This window comes from Pectinophora gossypiella, chromosome 7 (assembly GCF_024362695.1).
Source record: "Pectinophora gossypiella chromosome 7, ilPecGoss1.1, whole genome shotgun sequence".
NCBI lineage: Eukaryota > Metazoa > Arthropoda > Insecta > Lepidoptera > Gelechiidae > Pectinophora > Pectinophora gossypiella.
Window position 1 is genome coordinate 14,780,306 of NC_065410.1, and position 27,290 is coordinate 14,807,595.

Genomic DNA, 27,290 nt, shown 5'->3' on the forward strand with positions numbered 1-27,290 from the left:
AATTGTGTTTCTTTCTGCACGTGTAAAGGCCATTTACATCAAATAAAATGTCAGCAGTCTGGGCTTTATTTAATAAACATTGTAATAGGATAGTTCACACTACTACGTTATTTCTACAACATTAATCCTATTTTCCTTCTTTGTTTACCTTGTCTAATAACGACAAAAAGCGGGTCTATATAAAACTTCGCCCAAAAGTAATAACAAATTCTGATTCATCCGCTTAAAAACCCTTTATTTCATCGGTAAGTGCTGCACTGTTAAAAGTACTTACTTAATCCCGTGTCCGTCTCTGATAGAGTACAAAGCCGACCATTCAGTGGCAGATGAAAAACGATGAGCTGTTTAATTCGGGCACTTTGTTTTTGTTACCAATCGAGTGGTAAACAGGTTTAATGGATTCATTGATTTGGAATTTAGAGGTTCACAAGCATCTGTTTTTGGGGCAATAGGCCTTTCTTTTTAATCCAGGGGCTTTGTTATTTTGTGGGCCTTCTGGCGGAGTTTTAGGTCGATTATACTTCTTGCCTGTTTTATTTTTGGATTTTTGCTTGCCATCCTGAAAGGACAACAGGATTACCAGTTTGCTTAGGCAAAAAAAAATCGCTTTGAACCACAGAACGCTAAAGTAATTTAAAAAAAGTTTAAACTTTAGAAAATTGAGCTCAAAAATGAAACGAAAAATAATTATTATATTTATCGTGTATCAGAATTTGAATTCAGAACTGTTTTATTGTTGTTTTGGTTACCGTAAAATGTAGGCAGATAGTGTATAGTATGTACTTACATTCACTTCACCCCATCTATAGGTAAATCAAAACATAACAATAAAATATATAGTTCAGAATTCAAACGCTGTTACACGATAAATGTAATAATTGTATTTATGTTTTTTGAGCACAACTTTTTAAAGTTAACTTCTTTTAGTTGAAGAACATAGAAGCACTGAACCAACTCATCGTCTACAAATATTATCACCAACATTAGGTATATTATAATGATATTGTAATGTAACTTTGTATACGCATAATATATTCGGTTCTATTCACATTAATATTAATCATGCCTACATATTTATCAGTTGTTAGGAAACATGTTATTATTGATAACCCTTCATTCCTTCGAGAGTATTGGGGCATACCATATTATAGTTTAAAACCATGTTGTAAATACTGTGTTTCCGTTTGCATGATTTTTTGACGCCATATTTGAATATTCATTTTAGAATTAGAATTAAAAGTGGCTGTGTTCTGATTATTTTACTTTTGCTTCTGTGGTACGTGTTTGCCGTGGTAGCCCAGTTGGTAGAACGCTTGCCTTTCACTTTGAGGTCGCAGGTTCGAATCCAGCACAATCCTAAACCAATGATTGCCGAATTTGTTTTCTAATCATATTGTTTGGATCATTAATGATTATTACGTGCTTAAAATTCATAATCAAATCTTGAGTGCGCCGGATTATTTTTACATAAGTATTTATTAATTTATTTTGGTGCATCAACATCAGTTTATACAACGCCTGATGGTAAGTTACCTCTAAACGGTTTGTTTCTAAAATACGTCGAAAGCAATTTTGTCTATACTATTTTATCCATATGACGGGTAAACATTTTATTGATGTGTATATGCGAATAGAAATCTCTCTCTTTGATAGATTTATGGTCGGGACGCCTGTACAGCAGACCCTGGTTGAGTGGCACTTATTCGTTATTTTTTATTTATGTACTCACAAAATTTATTAACGTGTATACATAACCTACAAGTCGTGTAGGCAAATAATCTGAAATACGTTTGCTTCCTTTATGAATTTTAAACAAGAAAAACTTAATAATAATTCCGGCTTTTATCACGTGACCGAACGATTTTGCTCGAAATTTTAAATTAATGATGAAAACTACGTTTTTTCTATTATACAGGATGTTAGTGACATCGTGACGAAATCTTTGAGGGATGATTTAAGCCACGATTCTGAGTTGATATCAAGTGGAATTTTCCGTTGCAAAAGTGTGGAACGGAAAATAATTTAGAAAAACACTATTTATGATTTTCTGACCGGAAAATCCATTTGATATCAACTCAGAATGATGGTCTGAATCATCACGCTTAGTATTTGTTACGTTGTTACTAAAATCCCGTTTAAAGCTTTTTCGAGAAAATAAAATATTTTGAGAGATTTTTTAATGTTTAAAATACTTATTCGAAATACTATCAAGTAGGTACCTAATAGAGCACCATTCCAATTTTAAATGCATCGAGTGATCGTCGATTCGAACGCTTGTCGTAAATCGGTAACCGATTCTAATCTGTGGTATGCTTTAGGCTAAGTAAACCTGTAATTCAAATTAGTTTCATACTACGTGTTCCAGAATTGTTTTAGAACAGGACTTGTTACTAACAAGGCTAAATAGTGGACGTTAATGAATTGGTATCGTGACTAACTGCACAAGTTTGCTTGTTAGTAAAATATTCATATAAATTGGAAAGTAGATGCATACATTGCATGATCAGACATAAAAATAAAAACTATAGCGGTTTTATCATAAAACTGTATTTTAGTAGTTAGGCCAAAGAATTACGGTTAAGCAAAATTGAATCTAATTTTCTTTAAAGGTTTACCGTAAAAATAAATTACTTCCAATTTCTAACTTATTCCTGTCCTATACACAGGCTTCCCTTCATTTACTCGATCAGAAGGTTATAATAGTGCTTTGCTCTACAGTCTCCAGACCTCAAGATGTTCAAATACAGGCATGGTTCATTGAGCTATCACTTGCACTTTTTAAAAACAAAAGCAGAATAATTAGTACCTTCAAGCATTTGAAGAATATTGAATAAATTCTGGCTTACCTGAAATGACGCCGTAGCATAAAATCTCAGAGTTAATAAAAGTTCTATTTCCGGAGCAATCGGCAGAACTCTATTGTCCTGTGTTTCTAAGTCACTTCTCAGTAACGATGTTATAAACAATACATATAAGAACAGGTACAATAGATTCTTGGCAGAATCTGTACCTTTTCTGGAACTGATCCGCTCGCATTTCAAAGGAATTGTCGGCGTCGCGTCCCTGATATAAACTTTTAGCAATCGATACGCATCTTGCCATAACAAGTCGTTGTAATAATCGAATTCTTGCAAAATATTTTCCAATTCCATTATGGACTCGGCTGTTCTACGTCGCTTTACCGACTTACATGTTCATAAGCGCGTAAATCGGTAAAGGGGCCTAAACTTGTTTGATTGTCTTATTTACTCACTAACATAGATACTAAGTTTGTGTAACTACTAACATCTTATGGACAATCTTAGTCTGAAATAAAATATTTTTATTTTTATTTATTTATTTATTATCGCCAGATCACAAAATCCGCACTCAAGTCGCGGTTTGACTGCACTCAGAACACGATCTTAAAGCCAGGCGCGCATTACGTGTTTTTCGCCGCGTGGCAGAAAAAAGCAGCGGCATAATGTCGCACTGTAATACTGTACCAAACAGTTTTAAATTGTATTGCGCGCACTTGACGGCAGAGCCACCGCAGCGGCGCAGTATTACAGTGCGACATTATGCCGCTGCTCTATTCTGCCGCGCGGCGAAAAACTCGTAGTGCGCGCCTGGCCTAAGTGACATCTTGAGATCCGAGTTTCTTTTATTAACACGGCCATTCAATTGATATCGGAACTCTGAACGCGTATTTAAGTTCCGGTTTTTAATGAGAACGTCATCTTCAGAGCTAACTCAAGATAGATCTCAGAGAAGCAAGCCGGTGACTATGTAACACTAGCATACGGTCAAACGCTAATACCCTTGACTAACCACATCGGAAGTTATCCCAACTTTCTTAATAGTATCCACTTGTGAAGTAAAACTAAACACAGCTGCTTCACTGAATATTAACACACGGTTTCGAAATCCCGCCGTTAAAATTCAGGGTAGCGTCTCAGATCCACCGTTTTCCCAAGACAGCTTGGCTTAAACAAAGAACATTTTACTTCAGCACGAAATCCTTATAGTAAGACCGAAATTATTTTTCGTAAAGCTACGCAGCCTCATTCACAAAACTCCCTTTTGGCTAATTATTAAGGTCGTTAAAGGCATTATAAGGTCCCAATTATTTAAGTGCTTGTCTCCTTTTTAGAGAAATTTAAGGCCGTTAGTTTGAATTTTTAGATCCTAATGGGGTTTTAGGGGCAGCTACATAGCACATTTTTCATCAGTGTAAAGTATTTTACACTTTTTACTGTATTTTACACGTTGACTGGGGTGAGATCTGTTCCTAGCAATGGGACGTATAAAATTCGCGTATGGAGAAGCCATTTTGAAAGTGGAGCAGTAGCGATGTTTGTTTTACGACATATTTTATACGTCATTATGTCGTAATTTCATAATAATAATATGTGTAGTGGAGTATTATTCCTTATACTATGGTAGTGGTGGTATGGTATGGTGGTGATCTACTCTGAACCGGCGTGCGTGTATGAAGCGATTGATGAATGTGGAGGAAGCAAGAGAAGTGTGTCAGGATCGAAGCAAATGGAATTCTATAGTCTCTGCTTACCCCGGTGGGAAATAGGCGTGAGTTTATGTATGTATGTATGTACTATGGTAGTGGGTACCTCACTACATCGAATTTCTACGTCATTTCATCCCTAGAAAATAAAGTACTTCAGGCATTGTGTAAGAAAAGATCCCTTTTATAATAAATAACTAAAATAAATTAATACTCCTAATAAAGAATTAACAGTAATTGTTCTTGCTTAAAGCTAATATGTAAAAATATAATAAATAAATAAAGTAAAATTAAATTCATACCGACAAACAAACCCCACCTTACCTTATAGTATTATATAAATCATCCATTTCAATAAAAAGTAAAAATATTTTTGTCTATGACAATTCTGTGACAAGCTCTCGTAAATAAAACAACGCAACGTGATAACAAGTGGTTTAATTTCCGAAATACACTGTAATTCGTGCAAGAAACACCAACAACCCAACATATGGTCGATATCGAACCGGATTATGAAGAAGTATACAATCAGTTTGTGCGAATAAAACGGATTACAAAAGAAATACAGAACACGCGCCCGGCACCAAAAGTGAGGTTATGAAAAATTTGTTTACGAAAGTGAAATAACAATATTTACGACGATTGGAAGAAATAAACTACAAAAATGAGTTATACTAGTGAAGAAATATTAGCAATGTTAGAAGAAAAGGCGGAAATGTTAGTGAAAACGCAAGTTAATTTAAAAAAATGTCCGAAGCAAAGACTGACGAAAGGTTACATAGAAGTTCGAATTAAATCCATTGAAGAAGACTGGCAAGCTTTCAAATCATTACATCAATCCCTAATCAAATGTACAACAAAGGAAAAACGGGCAAATATAACCTATTTTGTGAATGAGGACTATTATCAATATGAAGAACTGTATTTAACATTATCAGGTGATTTAAGAGACATGCTTGAAACTAAAGTAAAAAACCCATTTGTAGAGCCCGAATTCACATCAGTGCCACGTGTCAATCTGCCAAGTATTCAACTTCCTACATTTTTAGGCCGCTATGAAGAATGGACAACTTTCAATGACTTATTTACATCACTAGTTCATAACAACACTTCACTTTCTAAAGTACAAAAATTACACTATCTGAAGACAAGTGTGGGTGGCGAAGCTGAGGTCCTACTGAGACACATTCCTGTAACGGAAGCCAACTATGAGAATGCATGGGAAATATTACAACAAAGGTATGGAAACAAAAGATTGATAATCAATTCTGTGTTAAAACGACTATTTGGACAGAAAAAGATTACAACACCTACTGCAAATTGGATAAAAAACCTATTAGATACAACGACAGAGTGCTTAAACAACTTAGAAAATCTAAAAGTATGTATAGACAAGTGGGATCCAGTAATAATCTATATAGTAGTACAGAAATTGGATGAAAACACACACAAAGCATGGGAAGATTTTGCATATACTACAAATAAAGATGAGTTACCTACCTGGGACCAATTGAAGAACTTTCTAGAGGCAAAATTCCGCACACTTGAATTAGTCACACCCATTATGTCAAGCACAAGAGAGAACAAAGCACCTGTAAAATCATTCCATGTGTCATCTGCAACCTCGGAGAGAACCTGTATCAGCTGTAACGGAAATCACACGTTGTGTCATTGTCCAGAATTCACCAAGCTAAGTCCTATGGAAAGGAGCGAGTTTGCCAAGAACAAAAGCTTATGCTACAATTGTCTGATCCCTGGGCATCCTGCAAACAAATGTAGACTACGAGTTTCATGTAGAGTATGCAATAGACGTCACCACTCGTTGCTACATCAAAATAAGAATTCAAATCAGTCAGACAATCCGCAAACTCATCACAGTCAAATCGAAGGAGAAGTAGAAGAAGACCCTATTGAAGAGAACAATTCATCACCTGCAATTCAATCATATATGGCAATGAAGAAGTCCACTGCACTGTTAGCTACAGCATTGATACCTGTGAAGGATAAGAATGGACAAACATTGATATTGCGGGCACTAATAGACCAAGGGTCACAAGCAAACTTTATAAGTGAAAGAGCCACACAACTTTTGAAGATTAAGAAGAAACCAACAAGTGGAACAGTATCAGGAGTGGGATCTACACAGACAGCAATACATCATGTAGTAGAAATACAATTGTTGTCACAATATGAAGAAGAATTCCAACTCACTCTAAAAGCTTATGTCATGCCTACACATTTATGTTCACAGCTACCATCCAAATCATTGGTGAACTTGCCGCACGCCTGGCCACATATTCAACCGCTCACTTTGGCCGACCCGACCTTCAATCAACCTGGTCGAGTAGATGTCCTGCTAGGTGTAGAAGTATATGCGCAAATATTGAAGAACAATATCATCAGAGGTCCTCCTGGCTCACCATGCGCACAAGAAACAAGCCTTGGATGGATACTTTTTGGTAATATACAGAGCGACACTTCAAATGAACCAATTATGGTAATGCATCACCAGATAGATTTCGACGACATTCTATACAAATTATGGGAAGTAGAGGCTGATGATAGAAACAAATACACAAAAGAAGAAGAAACATGTCAAACAATATATCAAGAAACAGTAAGAAGGAATCAAGAAGGAAGATACATCGTGAAACTACCCTTTAAAACAGAACCACCGAAAAGTACAGAAGGGAAAACAAGAGAAATAGCAATGAAAAGACTAAATCAAATGGAGAAACGACTAGAAAGGAATAAAGAGCTGCAAACAGAATACAACAAAGTCATGAAAGAATACATAGAACTGAATCACATGGAGCTAGTACCGAAAGAGGAAATAGAAAAACCATCTGTTTACCTACCACATCACGCAGTCGTGCGAGAAGCAAGTGACACGACGAAGGTCCGTGTTGTCTTCAATGCCTCTTCACCAGACATAAACAACATCTGTCTCAATGATGAAATGTTAGTTGGACCTCAACTACAAGAAGATATGAGAAGCATAGTCATGAGATGGCGTTTAAGAAAAATTGCATTTGTGTCCGATGTAGAGAAGATGTACCGACAAATTCTTGTCACGAAAGAAGATACAGACTATCAAAGAATATTATGGCGTGATGACCCTGAAGAACAAACAAAAGATTATAGACTGTTGAGAGTAACATTTGGGACCGCTTCCGCTCCATATCTCGCGGTAAGAACCCTGCAACAAGTAGCAGAAGATGAAGGAGAAGAACATCCTGAAGCTAAGAACATAATACAAAGAGATTTCTTTATGGACGACTTGATATCTGGACAAGATACTGTAGAAGAAGCGTTACAAGTAGCAAGAGACATTACAACCATTTTAAAGAAAGGAGGTTTCAAATTACAAAAATGGTCTTGTAACAATGCACAATTTTTAAAAGAATTTAGTCCTGAAGAAATAAGCACTCATATAAAGATGGATATGAATCTTGGTGGCACAGTCAGAACACTAGGTTTATCCTGGAACTTAGGTGAAGATGTCCTCCAATATAACATGAACTTACCACAGCCACAGAAGATAATTACAAAAAGAAGTATCCTAGCTGAAATGCAACATTATTTTGATCCACTAGGATGGCTTGCTCCTGGAATACTACCTGCAAAATTGCTCCTGCAAAAATTATGGTTGAAGAAAGTGACCTGGGATGAGAAAGTAGAACCTGAAATAGAAAAAGAATGGTTAGAAATACGACAAAATTTTGAAGACCTGAAAGTAATAAAAATAGATAGATGGTTACAAACAACAAAAGACAACTTACCTGAAGCAACAATACATGGTTTCTGCGATGCTTCTATGAAAGCATATGGAGCAGCTGCATACTTAAGAGTAATAGATGAGCATGGTGTATACAAAACTCAGCTAATAGCAGCCAGATGTCGTGTAGCACCTATAAAGCCCGTGTCTCTACCAAGGTTAGAGTTATGTGGAGCCGTTCTTCTATCGAAACTTCTAAACCAAATCAGTGAAGCAACTCACATACCTACCTCACAAATTTTCGCTTGGACTGACTCCACGATAGTCCTGTCCTGGTTGAAAGGAGATCCTGGAAGATGGCAAACATTTGTAAGGAATCGAGTAGTTACTATCCTAGACAACATTGGGGAAAAATGGTTTCATGTACAATCTCACGACAACCCCGCTGACATAGCCTCTCGTGGAATGTTACTGAAGGATTTGAAGAAAGAAAAGCTATGGTGGCAAGGGCCAGAATGGCTAAAACAAGGAAATGTAGAAATGCACCAACTCGAAGACACCGATGTAGACCTGGAAAAAAGAAAAAATATTAATGTAAACTTAAAAACTAAAGAAGAGAAAGAAAAAACAATACTTACTAATTTTGAAGACTTTGATACCTTAATGGATTTGACAAAAACAATTCTTTATTGTAGAAGATTCTTGAAATTTAAAAGAATAAACATTAGCGAAGAAAATAATTCAAACACCACAGGAATTAAATGAAGCATTAGAATGTTGTATAAAAATAGTTCAAGATAGTGAGTTCAAGCAAGAAATAATTAATTTGAGAATTGGAATAACTATTGATAAGAAGAATACTATAAGGAGTTTAAATCCATTTCTAAACTTTGTGAACTACCTATTAATAATTAGTTTATATTCATTAATTGTTTTTATAAATTGTGTTCCTTATTCAAATATTGTTTTCAATTTGTACTTAGTACTCACTGTTAGTTAAAAATAACTAAGTCTAATTTGGAGTTAGAAATTTGTTTTGTAATGTAAGTTAAAATTTTATTTTAAAACTTATGTTTAAATGTTGAAGTAAAAAAAAATGATTAATCATTCATAGAAATTAATGTAAAATGTTTCAATTTCTAGTAACTCTAAAAACGTTTGTAAACATAATTCAAATTTCATTTTGTAAACTCATGTAAATTGTTTCATAAATAGTACCAATAGTGTCTAGTAGCTTTTATAACTTTATAAAAATAACTTGATCTCAAATAATAACTGTAAAATGTAAAAGTAAATAAATGTAAGTTGTATAATTAGTATTGTTTAGCACACTTTGTAAGAATGTTAGTCTTGTTTAACAAACATAATTCATTGTATATCATTGTCTAAAAACTTCGTTTTTGGGGGGCGGTATGTTCTTGCTTAAAGCTAATATGTAAAAATATAATAAATAAATAAAGTAAAATTAAATTCATACCGACAAACAAACCCCACCTTACCTTATAGTATTATATAAATCATCCATTTCAATAAAAAGTAAAAATATTTTTGTCTATGACAATTCTGTGACAAGCTCTCGTAAATAAAACAACGCAACGTGATAACAAGTGGTTTAATTTCCGAAATACACTGTAATTCGTGCAAGAAACACCAACAACCCAACAGTAATTTAAATAACAATAATCGTATACTCCATGAAGTATAACGGCACTTCTTCACTTTTAAAATAATTAATAATAAGAATAAATTTTTAGGATAAATATTGTTTATTATGTTTAGAAAATTAAAAGCGAATCTAATTTCTCAGGAAAGAAGGTGAGTATAAAGAAAAAAGCACAAGGTTTTTTAATTTAGGCTGAATGACAGTTCACATTAAAAGATCTTTTGTGTTGGTACATCTTTTGTGAATAAAATGTACTTTTATTAATTTACGTATACGAGGTATATTATATTTACATTGTGGTTGAAGATTGATATAGCGTCGTACGAAAAACAATATTTTCAAGTTATTTTTGGTTCAGATTCTGGCAGACATAGTTTATTTTTATTTTATTTTGACATAGCAAATAAATTCAAATTCAAATTATTTATTTCAGATTAATATCCATAATTATAAGTACATTAATTTAGATTCCATTTTTAAAATTAATTTAAAATATTTTAAAATCAAATAAATTAAAATTATTAATGTTCTAGTAAAAAAAATATAATAAATAAAAATGAAATAAAATAAAATACAAATAAAACTCCTTATATCTCAACTATAACTTTTTTTTGATGCTATAAAGTGTATTTGTATTGTATTATATTGTAATTTATCGCTAATGAAAATCGCCTACTGTCGTGTTTAAAATTATCACACTAAATAAATATAATAGTAGAATTGAAACAATTTACTAGTTAAATAGTGCTTATAAACTTATCATATCCCCAGCGTTATACCGACAGCGTTATTTGACAGATCCGGATTTTTTACAGAAACGACTGCCTGTCTGACCTTCCATCACGCAAAGGGAAAACAGTACAGGTTACGTTGCATACCTCCGAAACGCATTTCTCGGGGATGAGGGTTTCCTCACATTGTTTTCTTCACCGCTGCGCACGTGATATACATTTATGATCCAAACATGAATACGAAAAGAAGGTCAATTTAATTCAGGTTCGTGGTGAGGATTCGAATGCGTGATTTTACAATGAGAGTAAGGCCCTAGACAGACGGACCGCATTTCAACTGCAATCCAACCGCAAATTTCAGTTCAGGTGCAGTTTGAATGCAGTTGACACGACTGCAATAGAACTGCAAACCAACTGTGCAGCACGACTGCAATTGAACTGCCGCTAGAGCCTTAAGCGTTCTTCCAACCGGAGTACCACGGTTGTATCTAGTTAGTTTACATAATACACTAACAATTACTAGAAACACGTGTGAAGTTTAATATTCTCGTAACTTAGTATATGAAACATTTCCCTATCAAAACAAAATGTTTGCGTTTGACCTTTATAACATAAACAGAAATACAAAACCGGTCACTTGTTTGTACAAATAGAGATGTATGTTAATAATGCGTACAAACTAGACGTTTACTTGCGAATAAACAACAGGATATGGCTCTATTTAATTGTTGCCGAACTGATTTTTGAACGCAAAAAAAAACTAGTTAATATATGTAAAAATCAGCGAATATATTCAAATTGAAATGTTTTTTTTTCTGCGAGCCATGTCAAGGGCCTGTGGCGGCTCAATAATAACCCTGACACCCAGGGTTGATGACGCTGGTATTCGACCTCACAACCCACACGATAGGAAGAAAGGATCTGCGATTTGCCGTGGTTTTGTTTATGGAAACTGAATTAAACATAATAATACTTACCGATACATATATGAGGAGCTCGGTGGCGCAGCGGTAAACGCGCTCGGTCTGCGATTGTTGAAGTTAAGCAACTTTCGCAAAGGCCGGTCATAGGATGGGTGACCAAAAAAAAAAGTTTTCATCTCGAGCTCCTCCGTGCTTCGGAAGGCACGTTAAGCCGTTGGTCCCGGCTGCATTAGCAGTCGTTAATAACCACCAATCCGCACTGGGCCCGCGTGGTGGTTTAAGGCCCGATCTCCCTATTCATCCATAGGGAAGGCCCGTGCCCCAGCAGTGGGGACGTTAATGGGCTGGTGATGATGATGATGACATACATATGTCACTAGCGCTGCCAAGGTCGTGCCACAAAATGTATGCAGCAAGGCTTGCATGAAAACCGCGCCACGTGCGCCAATTATATCGAGGGTTTCGACCATTGAACGCAGCGAATGTTATCTACTTAGATAAACGTCGAACGGCTATTGGTCGAAGCCTTCGATATTTCCGTGCCATGAGAGCTGGCGTAAGCATTAAGACAATCATGTAGTAAAAAAATCAAAATCTACTTGAAAGTGTAGACAAAATGGCATTTTATATAATTTTTCTTCTTTTTTCTTTTACCTTGCTTTTTTATATACTTACATACCTATATTTACAAAAACTTAACTATTAAAATGTTATTAAACTTAACAATTACAAATAATTAACACTTGTTCTTCTATCGTGTGGGTTGTGAGGTGAATTACCACCCCCATCAACCCTCGTGTCAGGGTCATTATTGAGCCGCCAAAGGCCCCTGACATGTCTCATGTAACGACTACTTACATCAGTAAGTTGTGACCGGGACCAACGGCTTAACGTGCCTTCCGAAGCACGGATCATCTTTCTTTTTGAACAATCAGGTGATCAGCCTATAATGTCCTAACCAAACTAGGGATTACAAAGTGATTTTTGTATATATCCCCACCGGGATTCGAACCCGGGACCTCCGGATCGTGAGCCCAATGCCCAACCACTGGACCACGGAGGCCGTTAAATTAAAACTAACTAGTAGCGCTAGTGACATATTTATGTATCGGTAAGTATATTATGTTTAATTCAGTTTCCATAAACAAAACCACGGCAAATCGCAGATCCTTTCTTCCTATCGTGTGGGTTGTGAGGTCGAATACCAGCGTCATCAACCCTGGTGTCAGGGTTGTTATTGAGCCGCCACAGGCCCTTGACATGGCTCGCAGATAAAAAAAAACATTTCAACTTGAATATATTCGCTGATTTTTACATATTATATTAACTAGTTTTTTTTTCGCGTTCAAAAATCAGTTCGGCAACAATTAAATAGAGCCATATCCTGTTGTTGATTTGCAAGTAAACGTCTAGTTAAAATAAAAAAAAGTACATAACAACAGACTCAATTCAAAATACTCCCTTTTACCACCTCTCAAATTAAATTATTTGTTTAAGAATTCCTATTTTTCCTCAATTTCACTCAGTATTTTTTAGTAATTCTTGGTTGCTCATTACGCTATTCTGTTTCAGACGATAAACTTCGACTCCTCACGTGGTGGCATATCGCTCGTGACAGAGAAGGGACTTCACAGTAGCAGTCGTCTTCTGGTGCAGTCTGCGCGCACGTCAGACGCCGGCGCATATCAATGCGTCCCGGACAACGCTCAGTCGGCCATTGCTAGAGTACATGTCCTCACAGGTAAGACAGTCTAAAGCGGATATTAGTCTACCAAATCCTTCTAGGTATCCCGATGTGTCTTCTTCTCCTATCGTGTGGGTTCTTAGGTTGAGTACCAACCTCATCAACCCAGGTGTCAGGGTTACTATTGAGCCGCCAAACGCCCCTGACATGGCTCATGTAACGACTACTTACTTACATCAGTAAGTAGTAACCGGGACCAACGGCTTAAGGTGCCTTCCGAAGCACGGATCGTCTTACTTTCGGACAATCAGGTGATCAGCCTGTAATGTCCTAACCAAACTAGGGACTACAAAGTAATTTTTGCGATATGTCCCCATCGGGAATCGAACCTGCCTCTGGATCGTGAGCCCAACGCTCAACCACTGGACCACGGAGGCCGATCCCGTTTCCGATGTGTCAATGTCACTGATGAGTCATGTCAGTCTTTGGCGGCTCAATAGTAACCACCACCAGGGCTGATGAGGTTCGTATTCCAGCTCACAACCCACACGATAGAAGGAGAATGTCACTAATATAATACATACATAAACGCGGTATATAAAGCGAAAGTTGATGGTAGGGCTGGCAGAGGAAGACCGAGAAGGACTTACGATGACCAAATTGGAGATGTCCTTAGAAAAGGTTCAATACGATCTACTCAATCCAATACGATTGATGAATGTGGAGGTTGCAAGAGAAGTGTGTCAGGATCGAAGCAAATGGAATTCTATAGTCTCTGCTTACCCCGGTGGGAAATAGGCGTGAGTTTATGTATAATATAAAATAAAATAAATAAATATTTTTTTAACGAGTAATAGTCTTCTGAATCGCTTAAAGTTACTTTTACCGACACGTTGAACATGTAAGCTTGCACCTACGAGTATAAACATGTTTTCAAGTATTTTTTTTTTGTAAACGCCAAATTTTATTAAAGCGGAAGCTACGCTTTATAAGTTCGACAGAATAAGCCAAGTTTTTTTCTTAGATATTATGCTTTGTCAGGCGCTTCGACAGGTGTGAAAATAGACGTATCTATATTGAAATCAGATGTAAATGGAATTGCAAGCACTTTTATAAGAAATAGGGAAATTCCACGTAAGACATCGTAAAGGCCAAAAAAGAGGCTTCTGAAGGTTTGCGAGACTGACTTGAATAGGTAAGGTATTTTTTTACCCGGCTTTGGCGTAGCAAAAAGGTGGGTTAAGTGTTTGAACGCTACGTATGTAAAGAAAGAAAGAAACATTTATTACTTCCGGACACCACAGACACAGACAGACAGGTACATTACATTTAACACAGGACAGAAACCACACGGAAATCAATAAGTACATAGACAAAAAAATAAATAAAAAAATACCAAAACAAAAAGAAAAACAAACCAAAACCATAAAAACAATAATAATAAAACTAAGTATTCTAAATGCAACGCACTATATGTATGTATTTATGTATGGATGTGTGTATGCACGTTTGTTCCAACCTAACTTCTAAACCACCTATCGGAATTCAACAAATGAGATATCATTAAAAGTGTCTTGACTTTTGGCTATGTGACGTCAGGCTTAATTCAATGTAACGCCCTCTAGAATGTCACTTTTATAATGTAAAATAAAATAAATAAATATTTTTTTAACGAGTAATGGTCTTCTGAATCGCTTAAAGTTACTTTTACCGACACGTTGAATATGTAAGCTTACGTCTATAAACAAGATTTCAAGTATTTTTTTTTCTAGAGGACATAAACTAAGTCCGAATAGTGATGTTTAGTATGATTTTAGTTTTTAACTTTTATAAAGCATAACAACTGTATCCGCGAAGAGGTAGGGAGAATCGTATAGTATACACACCCACCTCGCCAGACATGTATTGTTTAAATTCCATGTAATGCATGGGATTAACTGTCTGAGAACTGATATTAGGCAGCTAAATTACTCAATTGTATATCAATATTTTATGTTTATTTTTATTTTTTTAAAGAACGTCTAGAGCCCTGTGCCGAGGTTTTCCTTGCAGCTTCTTTTCCCCGGCTATACAGGTAGTGAGAAGCTGCAGTAGTTTTAGGCGGATGAGACGTTCGTTATGTAAAAATTGACGATTCAAAGTGTAACTATGTTACCTACTGAATAAAGATATCTTTGAATTTGAAAAATTTGAATTTAATAGGAGGTGAGCCTATTCCCACCCGGGCACCAATCCTTGAAACCACCTGATATTAATTGTAATGATCCAAACATGAATACAAACTCATTAAGTCGAATTCAGTGGTTTATTGCTCCAGCCGATATTCAAACCTGTGACACTATGATGTCAGCCATGCGAATATTAATATTCAAATTCAAAAATATCTTTATTCAGTAGGTACACTTTGAACCGCCAATTTTTACATAACGAACGTCTCATCCGCCTAAAACTAGTTATAGACTGTATAGTCGGGGACAAGAAGCTGCAAGATAAACCTCGGCACAGGGCCCTAGCATTTCTTTAAAAAAAAAAACAATATATTGTTATACAATTGAGTAATTTAGCTGCCTAATATCAGTTCTCAGACAGTTAATCTAATCGTATCTTCTAAATAATCACTAACCTTATACATATAATAACCTTTTTTGCAAAGTTTTCGTTTAACTACTGTCTTATAACAGTTGAAAGGCAAATTCTGAATATAAAAACGTATACATCAATATATTCCATAAGTAAGTCCTTACGACAATAGTAAAAAAAATATCGGTCGATCTTTTATAAATACTTACACGTGAACGTCTAATATCCTGAACTGTTCATGCTTTGATCTATGATTTCAATTTCAAATAATAGTTATTATTTTTTTCCAAGAATTATATTTTTGTGAAAAACTCAATAATGTCATAGTGAGTAGGTCAGCTTTATAGAATAGAAATAGAAAAATAGTCCCTTAAGTATTTGTCATCACGTCACCAATTTAAGAGCCACGCTTATGTCGGTGTAGCATCCTTCATGCTACTTTAAGTTTGTATTTATGTAAATTCAAATTCAAATTATTTATTTCAGATTAATATCCATAATTATAAGTATAAGTACATCAGATTAGATTAGATAAATTAAATTATATATAAAATCAAATAAAATTAATATTATTAATAAAAATGAAATTACACAAACTAAAATAAAATACACGAAGTAAAAAACGCTTGTAACAGTTTATAAATATGTTCCAAAAACTTCAAACAAAATCTGATGAGGCCATAAATATTTTATTTTCATCATAACTTTTGCTACATCGGACCCGTATTTGAATAGCGGACCAAAATCCGCGCCGGTCACTCGGCCACACGTTTCATTGAACAATATTTTTTTTTGCTGGCCACAATCATTTTTATTAACTTATACCCACTTTTGGACGTGTACTGAATCCGGTCTGGGTACGGGTCGGCAGAGAGTTGTGACAGGAATTTCATTGCATTAATATTGTGGCTGTAATAGTTATAGGCACTATTTCTAGGTGTATTTTTATCCGACTTCGGCGAAGAAAAAAAGGAGGGTTATGTGTTTGATCGCTATGTATGTATGTATGTGCGTATACACATCAGTTCCAGCCTAACTTCTAAACCACCTGTCAGAATTTAACAAATGAGGTGTCACCTGAAGCGTCTTGACTGTCCAGTGGTTACAGACTATGTGACGTAGTTTATCATCCTGTCTTCGTTTTATAATAACACTGTGATGTAGTCGAATTCATAATTTCGTTTAGCCCAAATAGAAAAGGACATTATGACAACTCCAACCTATACGTGTTAGCGATTGTGTAAATCTGATAATATTAAAAAAAAATTGGGACGTTGGCGCCATCCCGCGCAAAGGAGCATTATGTAGTTGTCGCATAGATTTACTACAACCGTAGATTGAACATCAGCGCTCAAAAAGTGGGACGCATAGTTACTGTTTATATAGCGACGTTGACAGTACTTTACCTAACCACACTGTCATTTTGAATCAGGCTTCTAATAATATGGCTTTTTTCTTTTATTCGGATTCCATTTTTAAAATTCCTTATCTGAAATCAGTCCGCGTTTAGATTCGTGACCAGAACTCGTAAAACGAACTTTGACGTGTGGTTTCAGAGTTAATTATATTATTTCGCTGGCACCCAGTCTTTATTTTTACGCTTTTGATTCGTGGTCCTATTATAACTATTCTATCAGCCTCTATTATTAATTTGGGACATAATTTCCATTCTGACTGCCGAACGAGTGATTGATAGGAAACTCAAATTTGTAATTTATAATCATGTTGGTTTAAAACCCTTTATCGCTTTACCCCAATAACAGGGGATAAATGAGTAATTAATGATAACGTTGATATACATCTAAAACTTAATGAATGGGGTGTGCGATGTTGTGGTAAACACAGGACCAAATTTTTTAACACAAATATGTTTGTCTGCCTACCCCAAGAGGTAGTAGGCGTGAGCTCTTAAATGTGTGTCTTTGAAATATCATCATCAGCCGTACGACGCCCACTGCTGGGCCTCCCCCAAGGGTCTCCACGACGATAGGTCCTGCGCTGCCCGCATACAGCGGTTCAGGGCTTTGAAATATATAGGTTACGTCGTACAGTCACGGATTTTAATCCCGGTTCGAGCTCTAAATCACTATTTTCCACTTTCTGAGTTTGAATCCATATGGATCATAATTATTGGTGATATACCTGGCCTATCTTTTGGTGAGGTGCGACACCCATATACCTTTATGTTTTCCAACTAAATATTAATGTGTGTAACTATATTTTAATGTTGTAAATGTATATGTGTGACGTAGGTTTTACCTAAATAAACTTTTTTATTCTTATGTCGTTTCCATATCTCGGGCCTATGGAGTCCCGGACTTTTGGAAGGCGTGCGTGGGGCCGAAGCTAACACGTAGAAGCCCCTTTAGACATTATTATTATTACATTACGTGATTTCCAGGATTTGTGCCCGGTTAATGGAAATAAGTTCGCCCCTCTGTCTACGCCTTTGGGGATATATAGTATTGATGGATATATAGTAGTGGTCATAATATAATTGACGATGTCACCTAAAGTAGAGCACACTTACTTTGTAACTTCTCTTGTTGATTGTTATACATTTGTCATAGTTTTTATTATTACAGGTAAGAAACCTCTAAAAACATAAACAGCCTATATACGTCCCACTGCTGGGCACAGGCCTCCCCGCAATCAACCGGAGGGGGTATGGAGCATACTCCCTCCATTGCGGGTTAGTGGAGCTGTTTTACGGCTAATAGCCGGGACCAACAGCTTAACGTGCCCTCCGAAGCACGGAATCACTTTTTCGGACTTAAAAACCAAACCAAAGAAACCTCTACTTAAGTTAAACAGTCTAACATGACTTCGTGCTATTGAGCAGTTAGTAAATAGTTCTTAAGATAAGTAGTAAGCTACTAGAAGTATTCTTCTTCTTCTATCGTGTGGGTTTTGAGGCGAATTACTAACCTCATCAACCCTGGTGTCAGGGTTACTATTGAGCCGCCAAAGGCCCCTGACATGACTCATTTATAACGACTACGCACTTACACAGTAAGTAGTAACCGGGACCAACGGCTTAACGTGCCTTCCGAAGCACGGATCGTCTTACTTTCGGACAATCAGGTGATCAGCCTGTAATGTCCTAACCAAACTAGGGACCACAAAGTAATTTTTGTGATATGTCCCCACTGGGAATCGAACCCAGGACCACTACAAGAAGACTACTAGAAGAACACTACTAGAAGTATTAATAGTATAGGACAATCTGCTCCCCTCCATTTCTCCTTAGCGCTATAAAAATGGCCACGACTCGCTTTGTCCCAATGATGTATAGTTCCATTTACGTTAGTCACAAAACAGATGACGATGTTTTACTGTCCTTGGCATTGCTCCAGGATCGTAGCTAATTGACGGAATAGGCTCTGACATGGAATGCTTTCATCACCACCCGAGGGTTCGCTGCCAACTATATTTGGCTGGATTCTTAGCTAATTTGCTCTTATTCTGAATTTTGTTTGTTTAAGTATGTAGCTTGGTTTAATTAGGGGATATTTTGATTGGTATTTGTAAAGGTGGATACAGACTGCCTCGCTACGTTAATATCGTCGTCTTGCAGTGAAAACCATGTACAGTCATGAGCAATATAATGTACCCACTTTAGGACTTTGTCGCACTAACATATTTGACATTTAGTGAGTCTTACAGTTCAATTTGTCACAAAAGTTAATGTGACATGGTACCAAAGTGTATACATATTAATGCTCGTGACCGTAACTGCCATGTTGAAAAATAACATTCGGATGTTATTTTTATGCATCTTTTTCTATCGTGTGGGTTGTGAGGTGGATTACCAACCCCATCAACCATGGTGTCAGGTTTATTATTGAGCCGCCATAGGTCCCTGACATGGCTCATGTAACGACTACATACTTACATCAGTAAGTAGTAACCGGGGCTAACGGCTTAACGTGCCTTCCGAAGCACCAATCTTACTTTTGGACAGTCAGGTGATGAGCCTGTAATATCCTAACCAAACTAGGGATCAAAAAGTGGTTTTTGACATTTATCCCCACTGGGATTCGAACCCGGGACCTCCGGATCGTGAACACAACGCTCAACCACTGGACCACAGAGGCCGTTATTTTTATTCATAAAACCTCGCAATGGACACGCTAGTTTGAATGTAGGTTAAAATTTTTGGTGTCAATTTAGAAATGAAATGATGGATTGAAATGAATTGATAGAAATCGAGCTTGTGTTGAAGAAAAGGACATCAGAGTACACATTGCAATTGACAACATTTCAAATTTTTAAGCCGTGGTTTTTTTTGTGCTATTTCGAAAGTACTTGTTTAAATAGAAGACACGTATTTTTTCTTTTCAAGATTTTTCCACCAGAAGTTACAAAACATATTTTTTGAAACTTGGATTCTGCCATTGATAGAATGAAGGCAGTATAATGTAATTTACCTTTGCATGCGTATTTAAAACAAGTCGCAAACAAAGTGTCATGTCATGTATGACATTTACTTTTTTAATAATAATAATAATAAACGTTTATTGCATGAAATCAGGTTAGGTACATTGCAGATTACAGTGCATAAAAATAGTATCACCAAATTCTACTTTTTCAAGCATACACAATGAAAGAACGGAACAAGTTACATTACGTTAACTACTGCCTATATAATAAATAACAATTAATAAAATATCTTAAGCTAACCATATTCATAAAATATTAAAACTAAAATAACAAAACACCAAAATAAAAAAATCTAAATTAAACATCAAAATTTACAATCTAAATATTCTTTGACGCTGTAAAAGCATTTCTCCACAAGCCAGTCTTTTAACTTAATTGTAAAATCTTTAAATTTTATAATTTTTATGTAAAGGTCTGAACTTATTATGCCTTCCTCTTCTGACCTCGTGGATTTTTCAATATATTTCTATTATTACTGAATTAAAAAATCTGAAAAAATGTGTTTTGTGTAAATCATAGAAATATCTCGAAATGGTTTTCGATTTAAGGCACCTTAGTAAAAATGAAATGTTGTCAATTGCGAGGCATGTGGCTCAAGGCGTGCGGGGCGAATGCTTTGAAACACAGAAGTCGGGTTTGAGAATGTACCTGAATACTTCCAAAACAGGCCAACTGAATTTGCAGCCAGTACAGAAACTTTGGCCAACTCTTAGTTAAGAGCGAAGTGGACTTTCGGTAGTTCCTTCGAACATGGAATACTGGTTGCGATTGTTAGACAGTATTATAACAAGTTTACTGTCCGGCAGCGGTTAAACTTGTTGCTTCTTCTTCAATTTCTAAAGATGTAAAGGAGAATGGGCGAAACTGGTCCAAGAACCTCCACTGATGAGACTTATATGTAATGAAAGCTTATACTTTCCCTATGATTCTGGCAAAGTTCTATCAGATTCTGTCCCGGGATTCTTTTTCTACGGCCGTGTTTGTCCTGGCTATGTAGATTTAGTTACTGAGCAACAAATCTTGAGTCGATTTTAGTCCCCCACTGTATTTTATCACATTTTTAGCCAGGACAAACATGGCTGTAGAAAAATAATCCCGAGACAGAATCTGATAGAACTTTGCCAGAATAATAGGGAAAGTATAAGCTTTCATTGCATATAAGTCTCATCAGTGGAGGTTCTTGGACCAAGTTTCATACAAATGTGCCCATTGTCATTTGTAATTTCAGCTGTTTCATGAGTGGTGATGAATAGTGATTCATGAGTGAGTATATTTCTCTCAAAGAGGAAATTCTGAAGGAAAATGTTATGATTAATACCTCCTATGCGATTTTTACAAGACACCATTAAGTACTTCTTCAACTTAAGTACCTACACGTTATTCGCAAAATACACATCTCTCGGCTAGACATCCAAACAAATCCAAACACCATTCAAGATCAGGAATATTCAATTTAACAAAACAAAATCAACCATACAGTCCACAGCGTAACGCACACGTTACTTCTGAGACTTTAAATACCTTAACTATTTTAACATTTTCTATTTTGCTCCACAGGAGAAACGCCAGCAGCGATGCAAGGCAGCGCAACTTGGGCTGCAAGCTTCAACTTCCCCACTCTCTTAGGTCTTACAACTGCTCTTCCTCTGTTCTTCTTATAAACCTGAGAAAATGGGATAGCTATCTCTTATTGAAGACCAAAACTTAGTAAAGACCTCAGATCATTTTTGGGGACATTTGAGTGACTCAAAGCTCGGACGCTCGCGTGACCTGTACATAGCTTAAGTGTGAGAAATATGTGGACGTTTCTTCGACACGCACTTCAACCGGATGGATGACTTGAAGTAGAGAAGATGGATGTCAAGCTTCTCAACCAAACTAATTGAAGAGTCGAAGAGTGCAATGTGCTGGTAAATCCTGGCTGTAGATCTGTAAACTCGATGGACATAAAGAGATTTCGGAGAAGCAAATTTTCCAGATGATAGAAATAGTCTAAACGAACTTTGAACTTTGAGGAGTTGGACAAAAAGGTTGAAAACCGAGTGATATGAAGTAATCTCAGTAAAGTGAAAGTTAAAAGACACTGCAAGTGCGTTGAAAGACAAGTTGTGTTTATCAAATTTTAATAATTATAGTGTAAATATGGATGTGAGACATCGAATGTAAAAGTCTGGACAGAAATGAAATGTAAAGACGATCTGTGCCAATAAGCATAGAATATATCCTAAGAATCAGGGTAAAGGTAACGTTAAGGGACGATCGTATTTGTACCAATAGATCTTTAAAATAAGAACCTTTTAAAGTCGTAAATCGGAATGTCCTTTTAAAATCTAAACCACATTGTTTAAATAAAATCAAATATACTTTATTGCACAGAACTAAATTACAACAATCAGATATAATACACGAATACAGTACAATTTTGGTGGCCTTATTGCTCTAGGGCAATTTCTTCCAGGCAACCACCAAAAGGAAACAAACATTTACAAACAACTTGGATGCGGGATGACTTGGACGAACTTGGATGTTTAATTGATTTGTCTGGAAATCTCGGCCTTAGGAAGTTAAATACGGACCTAATTAATTGAATAAGGAGATACTATAAGTACACGAATCTATTACATCCTTCATGGGAGGAAAGGCGATACACGGTGTCGATAAGTACTTTTAGTGGTAGTTTTGCTTCTGCATTGTCATTTGTTTGGAACAAGCAAACGGGATCGAATTTATAATAAAGTAATACATTTTCTTTATTCAAACTTTATTACATCCATATTTAGAATTGACACTTATAAATATATTTATATTACCTAAAAACATAAAGAGACTTGAGTTACTTTTGAAGTTTAATAAAGGTATATATTAATAATCTTTGAAATATATTTATACTTAGATCAAAGCGATTTTCGAGATTCATCGTTCAAAGCCGATACCTTCATTTAATTGAACAATTCAACAACCTGAGATTATTCTACGAATTAACGTACTTTATCAAATTGTTATTAAGTACAAAGTTTATAAAGACGCATTGAAGGTATATTTTGCAACAAAATATGCTCAAGCTCGTAACTTGGTTAAAAGCAGCAGACATATTTGTCTAGGCCTTTATTTATTACAGTCGTAAGACCATTCTTTTGAAATCTACGTATAAACCCCTTTAACTATTGTGTTTGGAAATCTCGGCCTTAGGAGGTTATGGTGGATACTAACTCGCGTTATGAGGCGTAATTTAGCCAGCGAGCTTGATAGGTTACGCTTTCTAATAAAGTGAGGGAGTTTCTTTTTATTTTTTAAATTCTGTTTCCTAGCTACTGGATAGATGGCGCTGAATTTGTTAGGTTACTTCAACGAACGGAACGTTATATTATTTCAGATTTTCTGCAGATGTATTTTTTTCTGACGTCATTTCGAAGTCATAAATCAAATGAAATCAAATACACTTTATAGCACAGAACTTAATAATGTTCCAAAAATGAACAAATGACAAGGAAAAAAGAAATCAAACTCTTATTACTTTGTGGCAACTTGGCAATAGCCCACTAACATAGACGCGGAAGCGCCATCTAACGAGTTCTTGAGAACTATTTAATTTTTTAATTCTAAAAAAGAAAATCTCCCGTTAGTGTTGGTGCTCATTACGAGCACCTTATTTCCCTGTACTGACTGCACGATAGCTTCTTGTGTGACATATTACAAAACGCCTCGTAACACCAGTCAGTACCCACCTTTAAAAAGAAACTGTTGGCACAGCCCAGACAATTCGAACAAAAAACCTCGTTTAACACAGACACTACACATTGACGTTATCGTACACGCGCATCTGTGTGTGTGTGTGACGTCTGAATAAAACGGGGGAGGTGAGGTAAACCTAGATCAACCACTGGTGGGGAGCGGAGAGTTGCCATTCTTTACGTAGTATTATTCCTAGTTCTATGCTATTGGTACAAATGACGATAAACTCGCATTAGAGTGAACACATCTAATGCCCCATTCAAATCTTAAAAAAAATGTTCAGACATGACAAAATGTAGCGAAACCATCATAGATAATACTAATCTAGTCACATTGTTTTTCTAATTCAAAGTTGGATTAAAAATAAAGAAATGTTTTATAAACTGTGTTTTAATTTATCTTCTTGAATGAAATTTACTTATCTAGCTACCACAAGTGTGGTTGGCATGAAGAAACGCATATTTTTTTACGAAATAATAGTGTCAGTAACGCAGACATACTAAAATAAAAATAAAAAATTGCGTTTGTACTCAATATAATTATATCCAGTACCCATTTCTCGCTTCTTATCTATAGGTGGCTGAAACAAAAAGTTTTCTACATTTTTTTTGTCACACTACCGTCACATGTCATGTAACGGTCAGTTGATTGTCGGACGCGCTCGAGTGCAGACGTTTGCATTTGCACTAGAGACTTTTTAACGCAATGATCTCGACGCAATGATCAGTGCCGCAATGGAGGCATACTGTGAACACAAACGTCGAGAACAGCTCAACTCTAAACTCGACGAGCTGAAGGCCCGACCACCTGCGGCCATAACTTTTAACTATATCAGAGGTGTGCTAACGTGCAGTGGATGTGACCGTACATTCACTGCTAAGATCGGTTACGTCAGCCATATAAGAGAGTCATATTATGTGCTCAAGCTGTGATAATATTGTGAACTCTGTGACCATCCAAGAACACTGTTATCCATGTTCAACCCTGTTGTAGTGCAGGATATTACCAATTACGTGCAGCCAGCGCCGTTCGTGACTTCGTTGAGCTGGTCTGCTGTCCATGCGAATTGTGGGTGGTAAAGGTAGGTGGATGTTTACTTATTCACGCATTTTAGGATACATAGCTTTCTTTTATATTTTGACTGTTCATAATATTATAAATACTTCGTCTTCATCTACCGTGTATGTTGTGAGGTGGATTACTAACGTCATCAACCCTGCTGTCAGGGTTATTATTGAGCTGCCAAAGGCCCCTGACATGTCTCATGTAACGACAACGTACTTACATCAATAAGTAATAACCGGGACCAACGGCTTAACGTGCCTTCTGAAACACGGATAATTTTACTTTCGGACAATCAAGCGATCAGCCTGTAATATTCTAAATAAACTAGGGATCACAAAGAAATTATTGTGATATGTTCACATCGGGATTCGAACTCGGGACCTCCGTATCGCGAGCTCGTGCTCGCGACCACTGGATCATAATGGTCGTTATATCATGGGATAAACAATACGGTACAACATCTTGATGGTGGTAACAGTGGCTGTGAAGCTGTCACGTTTTTCTGTAGTTTATCTTGTAGCTTGTCAAACCAATAGCAGCGCAGCGATATAAAATTATATCGCATTTCTCAAAAGTGAAACGAAAAATGTTTCATATATCGAAGGATTTCTCTCAGAATTAAATTTCTGCAAAGATTACGTCTACCTACACAGCACTTCGTAAATCGTAATTTACAATTTATTGCACAGAACTTACGGATCTAATTAACTTATTCTGCCGAGAACTGTGCTGGAAATTAATTAAAGAGGGGACCTCTGTTCACTTCCAGTGCATTCAATGAATAACAATTTTACAATCTTAATTCAAAGCCAACTACGTCCATTTTCCTTGAAAGATTTAATAATTAGTAATTTCATTTTATAAAATACTGACGACTTAGTCCAGGCTCGCCTAACATTCACCCTATAGTTTTCTTGGGAAATTTCAGATCGTTTATTTTCAATAACGTTACAATTATTGGTCAGCAAAAATTTAGCTTCGATCGCCATCGACTCGCAAAGAAGAAGAAGATACAACCTTTTTTTATAAGTAGTTCGAATTACGGGATTTCTGCCGATGTCTAGTCTCTTGTAAAGTTACATAATCTTGTCTGTTCATGCTCGAGAAGTAACTCTAATTGTACAGGGTGTTAGTGACATCGTAACGAGAACTTTCAGAGATGATTCAGACCAGGATTTTGAGTTATGAAATATAATTTTTCGTCGTAAAATTTATATTTTTTGGTGATTTTACACTCTGTATAAATATACAAGAGGGCAAAGAACTGCAGAAATTCCGTACTTCTATCTTTTATGTAATTCTATAAAGTGAACCACTCTCAAGATGGACTTAAGAGACACGCTTATGTCAAGATGTCTTTTCAGTCGGAGATATTTGTGGTTTAAATATTTTAAGGTACTTTACTTTGAAACGCCGGAAAATATCCAAATATAACTAGTTATTATAATAATATAATTATATTTGACAAAATATAATTATATTTCAATTTATTTTTTATTTTCAATTATATTTTATTTATAATTATTTTTTATAATTATATTTATATTTAACAAAATATAATTATATTTATTGCAGTAACATTTATTACATAGCATAAAGTAAGGGTTGGAGCCTCCTTTTAAGCAGACATTAGTGCTGATTCCTGTAGACACCAGGTAATCGACAGGCATAAAATTTATGGAACACACGTCAATTTTAGGCAGGAATTATAAAATCCCTCCCAAATTTATATATTGGCCAATAACCCAACAAAATAAAATTGACAGCACATGTCAAACAGGTTGCATACAAGCGAGATGCCCATCTTATTCGCCCGGGTTTTTCATTTCAAAATTAACAGTTATCAATCATTCGTCCCTCTCCTTTTCGGCGGATAAGAAAATGTCAGTTGTAACTTATAATAAAATTAGAAGGTGTCTGCAGGAATCGGGGCTATTATGCGTGTATTAGGTGGCTTCGCTCTTCTATATGTATATACCTGGTTTTCTTTTACCATGGACCCATTCGGGGATTCAGACGTGACGTTGATTCTGCTAAATCACGTATCTGCAATATTTGATATGCACCTCGGTATTGGTTTTCGCGGGCAGTTTCCCGCAACTCGACGTCTGAGCGCCTATTTTGCGTGATACCTGAATCGGCTGTATCCAGCCAGCCTAATTCCTCCAAGGAAATCTAACAAGCCTCTAATGGTGCTGACCACGTCGAGGAAGAACCCTGCCAGGCCAAGGTGCCTGGTCCAGTAGG

General features: G+C 36.1%; 1 protein-coding gene across 2 annotated transcripts in view; it reads left to right on the plus strand.

The window, feature by feature from the left end:
* Positions 1–24,301, plus strand: part of LOC126368474 (hemicentin-1-like) — a 76,115-nt gene extending 51,814 nt beyond the window's left edge. For both annotated transcript variants that reach the window (XM_050012493.1, XM_050012494.1), the window contains 2 exons: positions 13,112–13,280; positions 21,804–24,301. In XM_050012493.1, coding sequence (XP_049868450.1) covers positions 13,112–13,280; positions 21,804–21,907 — 273 coding nt within the window. In that variant the 3' untranslated portion in view covers positions 21,908–24,301. The remainder of the gene's footprint in view (positions 1–13,111; positions 13,281–21,803) is intronic.
* The last annotated feature ends 2,989 nt before the right edge of the window (positions 24,302–27,290 follow it).